General features: G+C 28.8%; 1 protein-coding gene across 1 annotated transcript; it reads left to right on the forward strand.

The window, feature by feature from the left end:
• The first annotated feature begins 300 nt into the window (after positions 1-300).
• LOC108782036 (uncharacterized) lies at positions 301-3,412 on the forward strand. Its single transcript, XM_018550185.1, has 3 exons — positions 301-380; positions 525-751; positions 2,115-3,412. The coding sequence occupies exons 2-3, from the start codon at positions 552-554 to the stop codon at positions 3,349-3,351; spliced, it is 1,437 nt and encodes a 478-aa protein (XP_018405687.1). The 5' UTR covers positions 301-380; positions 525-551; the 3' UTR covers positions 3,352-3,412.
• Positions 3,413-9,186: the final 5,774 nt, after the last annotated feature.

Here is a 9,186-nt window from a genome sequence, read left to right on the forward strand (position 1 = left end):
CTCCCCGCTTTATGCCTTGTCGCACATGGATATGGGCATGCTTATGTGTAACTAGCGGTCGCGCTAGGTCGCCAATTGATGGCGCCAGTTGCGATGTCGTTGTAGGTAAACAGGCGCCACATCGTAAACCGTATGGCTAGGACGAGGTGAATTAGCACGTTGTAGCACGTTTGGAATTTTTGTAACTATCAGCCATATGTCAGTTAATCGATTCACATTTCAGTTGCGACGCTTGCGATAGTTGCGTTTCGAATACGAGTTGAAAAAGGATTGATCGCTCCCGAATAATCCCAAGTTTCAATTTATTTATGTGTTGATACTCTCTCGAGTATGATATCCTGATTTTCGAATACTTTGGTCAATTTTGCTCAAGTACAGAGGTAAAAAAATAAATATCAGATAAATTCTTCGACTAAAGATCTTTTGGAATGTTCCGATTTACGAGGCAAAAACGAAGAACAGATATAAACGTGCTTTTAATTATAGTTTGTAGGTTATATCTTATTGCCGTGTCTTTTTCGCAGGAAACCTTAGATCTTCTGCAAAATACTATGGAGGAGGATAAAGATTTCAAAAATATTTGGAAAGTTTATCGTCTTTATCCCTCTGAGACGGAACGAGTCAGATCAAATACTTTTCCTGGATCGCTGTCACTCAACGAGCAATCGTTCGAATATGACACGAGCGACGATTCGCAAACTTTAATCAAACCATACAGCAACGAATTATATGGGAGTAAAGAAGAATTAAGGTACTTTTTTAATTTGACAATTGTGAAGAATCCGCCCCTTTAACTTTGACTTTGATATATGTTGTCATAACTCTGAATAATCTTCAAGTTTTAGCCGTCGTTCATTTATTCATTAAGAAATTATTAACAAAACAATTTTTATAAGTAAAACATAATTTTTGAACACAAGGTATATACTTTATTATATATTCTCTTCATATATTCTACTGTGTATAATTTATATAATGCTCTTCTTTAGTGCTACAACTGGATAAAGATATTTTATATGAAATGAGATCCATTCAACACTTCTTTTCTACCAAAAAGTGTTAGACTTAATTGTTAACAAATAAAATTGACAATATAAATGTGTCTAACATTTTGCAAGTAGAGGAAAGTATAGACTAGTCATGGAAAATAAATATAGTTATATGTATTAGGTTGAAGGGGGGAAAGTTCTCTTTGTTAGCTCAAAATTGTATATACAATATCTTCGTTAAAAATGAACAAAATTTAAATTTACAAAAAAGATTTTAAAGCTTGAAATCTACTTTCAAAAGGTGTTTATTATTTTTTTAGTTCATATAAATTTGAAAATTTTTATATATACAAAATTACAAGCTGAAAAAAAGGAAAATTTTCTTCTAACTTTATGGATCTGTCATGTACTAAAAAAAAAATTTGCGAAAATTTTCGATTATCTAACGTGAAAGCTTAAAAATTTTTCCAAAAAATTTGTTTTTAAAAATGTTCCTATAATTTTTTGTTTCTAAGGTTTTTGTGCAAGTTAAATGAAGGAACATTTTTTAATTGCTTATAACTCCATTAAAAATCATTGTATTGCAATTAAAAAATCAAATTTTTGAAGTTGAAACTTCGCTCTATTGAATGGTATAATCACTGATTTTTAAATGTACAATATATTATTTTGAGCTAATAAAATACCACAGAACTTTTCTTGTAAACCAATGTGTAAATATTTTATATTTATGAAACTTATTTTATTAATAACTTTTTAACTAATAATAAGCAATGGCTTTTATTAAAGATCACTCAAAGACATAATTTGGAAAACATATATCAAAATAATCAAGGCTGCGTTCAAAATTGTCGTCCAGATGCACCTAGATATTGTTTTATCCTTGTTTACGAATGATAAATAAGGATAACACATCTGTGTGCACTCAGATGATGAAATCGCAGATGATAAATGCAGGGCTGGTTCCTGTGTACAATTATCACAGTAGTAATACATTGAATTATAAAATTAATGCTGAATTTAATTTAAACATGGCGTGCGCACACACACACACACACACACACACAATGTCAGTATAACTTAAAGATATAGTGCTGAATGGAATTGATAAAATATTATTTATAGCGAGAGATTCCAAGATAAAATGCGGAAAGTCAAGAATGACTGCCCAAGTCCATGGATTTTACCACATTACAATCATGGTATTGAAAACTTGAACTGGAGCATGCAATGTAATGAAGGATCGTTCACAAGAAACACTACACCAATGAAAGATCAGTTGGAAATTGAAGCAGAATCAATGAGTCAATCAGATACTGCACATGAACCAGAAGAGACTGCTACAAATAAATTTGTTATTTTTTCAAAGAAGACTAGTTTGCGTCCAAAATTGAAAATAAAATCTGAGAAACAACAACCTGAAAAGAGGCACAGTTTGAATTTTGTGAACGAAGACAATATGACACCTACAAAAAAATGCAAGGATTATGATGATATATCAAACAATCTTCGTCCAATTACTCTGCGTAATTTATCTGCCATTTCTGTTGCTGATAATTTCGATAAACGCGAGAATCCACAATGTAAACATCTGCTGAAAGCGAAAAAGAATTTTACCTTATACGAATGTTTTAAGTTTGTACTATTAATTATATTCTTGACTTTTATCTCAGTAATAATGTATGAAAATCTGGGAACTCACAAACACAGCACTGATTTTGCAAATGCCGTTGTTGAATTGAAGAAGCATGTTTATGGTCATTACGACTTGCAGAGACTCTGTGAATATCTTGAGAGTGATGTACCTTTCTTCAAGGTGATAGTCCTCTTTGGTGACACAGGTGTTGGTAAATCATACACGGCAAATATCATAAGAGAGAATTTCTCGAGAAAGTATGCTATTCGTTATTATTTCCCGCCATTAAAAAAAGCCATGAAGGATATTGACATTCCTTTCTTATATCCGAATCTAATCATTTTGGAAAATTTGAAATATTATGATATGATGGATGTCGTGAACTTTCTAAAGGCCCGTCAAGACATATATAATAATCGCGTCATGACTGTGCTGGCCATTTTCAACTTCGAAAATAGGTTTGACTATACGTTGCAAAGAAAAAATCAACCCAACGATTCAGCTATAATACAAAAAGCCTTTTTCAACAAAAATGTCGGAGTTAAAATTTTTTTCTATGAACCTTTGAATGAGAATGCCTTGAGGAAATGCATTATAGATGCAATGAAAAAGAGCAAGTTGATGCTCAACGAAACACAATTTGATTTTGTTAAAAAGAGACTGTTGTCAAATGGAGCCGGTTGTAAAAGGGCCAACACGTATATTCAACGAATCGGTAGGATGTAACTTAGATATAAAAATTGATACAATTTTCTTAAAAAGACGAAAAGACTGAAATTCTTATATACTTTACGACTGAAATAATAAATGTCCAACTGCAACGCGTATTTTTTCTTTTTGTATATATTGTATGTAATTGTTTCAATTATTATATGAGTGTTTTCCAATTGCTTAATACATTTTGATACAAATTTACACATGAATAAAGTGTAGCATTGTGCACAACTCAGATAGAATAAATGTGTACGCTGTGCATAGTTTTGGATAGAGTTAGGTTAAAAGTACCTTTTTTCACCTATATTGAATGAGAAGGAAAAATACAACCCATTCAATATCTTCCAATCTCATATCTTTATAGTCACCGCAATTAGTAACATGTAATTGTCAGAAACACAAGCTTATATAATTGTTTAGTAGTCTTTGGACTGTATAGATATATTATGTTCAAAGATAATTGAAACAATTTGTGTTGCTAGGTACACGAAAATATGTAGTAATTTTACAATTGGAAAGTATTCTTATATATTATAGTAATTTTCAGACCAGAATCAGTTCCTACCGAACAAGTATATATACTGAGTAAATATTTTTCGAAATGCGTTTCCGCTTCGGTTAATCATCGATTGACTCTCACACCGATTCTTCATTAAAGGACATAATTTTGATAATTTATGGAAAGAGATTGAACAGAGCCAATTTTATTGGTGAAAGCCAGCTTGGACACGAATATGACGTTTACGGTCTGCGGACTTGAATGCATGATGAAATTTTTGTGTGCATTACTTCCGGATCGTGGATATATTGAAGAATCGAGCGGTAATTTTTGCGGGTGATGTCCTATCACTTACATTCGATGAAACACGTAATCGACTCGTGGTTTCGCACGATTGAGTGAACTCACGTGAATTAAGATTCTCGATACATACATATATAATATTGCGGACTTTGAAACTTTCTTTCTGTAATTGCATTTGAATTCACACACATAATAATTTGTAAGCGAGTAACTAACCGTGATATTGCGTACGTTAAATAACGACACGTTATGCCTAAAGTATAAATGTTACGTTATTATTACCGATCGTTCTTGTGTAATCAAAAAGTCGCTTGATTGTATTTCGTTTTTCCTCATTTTCTCTTAGCTATAAATAATTATTTCTAGGTAGGTATAAGTGAAATTTTTTCAAGACGTGGAAGAAAGAATTTCTTGTTGATTACTTAGACATCGTTCTAATTAGAAATAAGTTGGGAAAGAATTAAGTGCCAAATTTTGAAAGAGCTAAGAAAATATTTTATTTTTAAATTACAAATTTGATAATATGTCAGAATATATTACAATCGATTCCTTTAATTTATATAATTTATATTAATTCTTCTCATCTTATAATAGACGTCTTTTAGAAGTATATTGAATCTGTTGTATTTTTTAAAACTATTTTGCTCAATCTATATATCAATTTGTAGTAATTAGTACTATGTAGATTTAAATTATGGACAAATTATAAAATTGTTTTATACTTGATGACTTTTAAATATTAATTTTTGAAAAAAGAAATAATTCAACTAGAACATTTATTATACAGTGACATAAAAGAATTTTTTTAGATCAAAGCTTCAAACACAATGCGAGAGAATAGCGATAGCGCGATAGAAATAACACGGTTTCAACCTATCAGAAATCAAATACACCGGAATATATAGTTTTTAACAGGTTAAAATCGTATTATTCCCTCGCATTGTGTCTGGGGCTTAAGAATTAAGAAAAAATATAACATTAAATAATATAAATAATAATAATAATATTTATAAATTATAATATTATAATGTTATAGATTATTATAATATTATAATGTATATTATTTTAATATAATATTATTACGTTATATATTGTTATATATTATTATATAATGTTATAATAATATATTATAATGTAAAAATATTTTATATTTCTCTGTAAATAAAAGTTTTCAATCAAAAAAGTAAGAGAGATCGAAGAAAGCATTAAAAATACGGAATTGGTAGTAATTTTGAGCGACTATCCTATATAGTTAATAATTCTCTTAGATGTTGCAAGTGGCGGTCGACCGATGGATGCGGAAGTAAGTTGAATATTTTATAAACGACTTTGTACACATTAGCATTTACCAGTACTTTTCTAATATACAAAATTATTTAATCATCAAGATTCGATTTTAATCTTCATTACAGCCCATTTCTTTTTCCCTTAATTAAGCCATTATGTGATTTCCTCGTGACGCAACTTAAAAGAGGGACCAATCAGTGTTAGAATTTTTATTTCATGACGTTACGTCTGTAGAATAAAAAAAAAGTATCTCTCATTTGCCTCTTACGTGCACCGATGAGATGTGACGCAACTAGTCAGAAGTTACGTCCGTCTTGTAACACGCAAAACTATGTGTATTATATATGATTACATCGTAGCACTTACAATTCGCCCCCTTTACATCACTTTCCCGAAAGTCCCGTGACGGGAAATAGAAAGTTCATATAATATATTTGTATATATACAAAACATGCGATTAATTTATTATAACAATCCCCACGGTGCTCTTTCCTACTTCCCTCTTCCTTGGAATATGCCAAACTTCAAGGGACCTGGAGACGTTTCCTGTTTATCGGAACGAAGTTAATTCTTGCTTGACTCATCTTTTTTAATGATTAAGCTAAGGTTTGTCGCGACATCCTGTGCGCACACGCGACTGCTAAGGTGTCACCGAAGATAAACGTGAATTCGAGCCGACAATTTTCAGCTTGGTTACCGATCGTCATTTTTTACATCCGTTTTGATGACACCGAATAATGTTTGCTTCTCCTGATTCGAGGATGTTTTCTACTCATAATGACGTCATCATCGAATTAATTAGCGATATACTCTTTCTTTAAAGAAAGACAGAATTAAACTACTTTCTTCGAATGTCCTCTCTCTCTCTCTCTTTCTCTCTAAAAAAAAAGAAACTGTAATTACCATAATTAGTTATAATTTATGGTCATTTTTGCTAATTATATAATTTTTGTTAGAACTTGAAATACGTATAATTATTATTATTAACACACATACACTATAGCAGTAATAAATATAAAAACAGAGTTATTGTCTATAATTATCTTACTATATGTAATTGTAGACAATACACAATATTTGTAATAAATATTCAAAAATATTTTATAGGTATATTATTTATTTTTTTAAGAATATTATATAAATATATTTTATACATCTCTCTCTATTGTATAGAATAGAATAAATAGAGAGAGATGTATAAAATATATTTATATAATATTCTTAAAAAAATAAATAATATACCTACAAAATATTTTTAAAAGAATAAATATTCACTTCAGCGTTTTTAACAAAGCCAAGAAAGGGACTTTTGGTTTACAATTTTGCTTATCTAATTTATCCATTCATACCTTTTTTGTTATACATATTCTATATAATTTTAATTTCATGTTTCCTAAAGCTTCTACTTTCTGTCATATATCTTAAAACCTTATTATAATATTGTATGCTATTAGGTATACCTAGTCATAAAAACCTGAAATATCAAATACTTTTTTTTCAGTGTAATGACTATGTCAATTGTACGCCATTACCGCTCATGCAAACATGAATTGGGCAATCCGCCGGTTAATTTTTTTAAGTCATTTTTGTATAAACTGTATTCCTTATTCTACGTTTTTTTTTAGTTTTATTTCTTTCAACCTCTCTCTCTTTTTCAAAACTCTTAATTTTTGTGCTGCTATTATTACATCTTTTGTAATTATTGCAGTATTTTGCGATTATTATATTATTTTATTTAAATTAGGAATTGTATAAATTCACAAAAAATGTTATTATAAGTATGAAGCTCGAACCACCTTAATCAAATATAGTGTCTTCCATTCGTGTGCGTTTTCTATTTCATTAATCGATTTTTACTTAACTATAGTGTTGGATCTGGAAAAATATTTAGATACAATATCTAAATACTTTAATTATAAAAATTTAATTTAATCTAATAAGTAGATTACCTATAGATTCTTATAGGCAAGATATCTATACCCGTTATACCTAGGTATTTTTTTGTACAGTGTATCTTTTAAGTTTAGGTACAAAATATTAATTTAAATATTCTATATGTTATTATATGTATATTAAACTTAATATATATGCTATATATATTTGACTATTATATAAATTATCGTTTTTCTCTAATTCTCAATGTTGCGCAAGTGCTTCATCGCCTATAGGTGATTTTAGTTCTTTATAGCATTTAGTAAATGACGACTAAGAATCTCATAGGAAAAAGCTAATATTACATTTTTGTGGTACGAACAAGCATTTCAAACCTATATTGATATCTACTATTGATTGTCTGCAAGAAAGAGAAGTTGTCGGATCTCTGTTTTAAAATTTTCTATCGATAAGCAAGAACTAAACAAAAAATCTTACATGAATTGGGTGTATTTATAACATGTATTTATCTATAAAAATGAGAGATCACATAAGCTATGATCCAAAATAAATTTTTTTATACAGAAAGTTCTATTATAATAATCTTTTGAAATAAAAGGTTATACAAGATACTAGCAGCACGCTTATTTGTTAGAAGTTTATCATTTACGACCCGTAGCTATCGTAGCGTGCATGTCAGTACATGCAAGACATTCTTTTAGCATTAAGATGATTGCAATTTTAAATCCAGCACTTTATGATTTTTTTTTTTATACGAAAATCCTCTCTGATAATATAGAATATTTATGATAAATATATTTATTACTATTTCATATTTCTTTAAATATTCTATAAATATTTTATATATATTTTATATATAAGCTATTCGAAATATTAAAATTATATTTTTAATAAGTATTTTTTACTTACGAATTATAACGTTTCATTAAGTATTTTCGTAGCATTTACTATATCATTTATAATAAATATTTCATAATATTTGTAATATATGAATGTTTATGATCTGTGCAATCTAAAATTGCAAAAATATTTACAAATATTTTGTAAATATTTTATAAATATTATGTGCGCTATTTGGACTCTGACATTAACATTAAACTGCTAAAGTTAAAGGCAGAATATTTTTTTTTTAGGTGTTAGATTGTCAGTTTAGACAATCAAGAAACTTAAAATCTCTTTGTCGTATGACCGAGGTTACCACTTATTCCAGCCAAAGGCTAATAGACATTACATTCATCCGTTTTTTATTGTACGACAAGGCTGTTGATTGGCTATAGGAAAATTATAATTTATCACATTAGTAAGTAGTATTGTTTTGTACTCTTAACAATTTTATCATTATAAGTTGGAAAGTAAAAGTTGAACTATAATTAAGTTTTTTTAGTCTGTAAAACTAAGTTCTTTTTTTAAAAACAAGTAAATGTGTAATCGGCCAAGTTCTTTTTTTACTTATTTATGCCTTTATTAAAGGATTAAATTTTCATTTTAAATAATGGTCAAACAAACAACTTTAAAGATTAGAATAAAGCCAACAAATAAGATATTTTATAAAATATACAGTAGTCTATCGCAGTGACACGTATGTACGATTATAATTTTTATTAGTCTTAAACATCTTCGTATGTACTACATAATAAGTAGTAGTTTCATGTAAAATAAGATTTGTTTATGCAGCTTATTGTTTTCTTTTTCTGTTCTTTTCTCTGTTTTGTTTGAAGCATCTAAAATATATTTAAATTCTTCAGATATTTTTATGTTGTACCTGTATCTAAGTGATTTTTTAAAAGTATATCTATATAATTATAACTGAATACTCTCTCTCTCTCTCTCTCTCTCTCTCTCTCTCTCTCTCTCTCTCTCTCTCT

This window comes from Cyphomyrmex costatus, unplaced genomic scaffold (assembly GCF_001594065.2).
Source record: "Cyphomyrmex costatus isolate MS0001 unplaced genomic scaffold, Ccosl1.0 scaffold97, whole genome shotgun sequence".
NCBI lineage: Eukaryota > Metazoa > Arthropoda > Insecta > Hymenoptera > Formicidae > Cyphomyrmex > Cyphomyrmex costatus.

What these genes read in the sequence shown, in the direction of transcription:
- LOC108782036 (XM_018550185.1), top strand. Translation starts at nt 552, where the DNA reads ATGGAGGAGGATAAAGATTTCAAAAATATTTGGAAAGTTTATCGTCTT. An exon ending in GGGAGTAAAGAAGAATTAAG is followed by an intron (nt 752 to 2,114) that starts GTACTTTTTTAA and finishes TATTATTTATAG; the next exon opens with CGAGAGATTCCAAGATAAAA.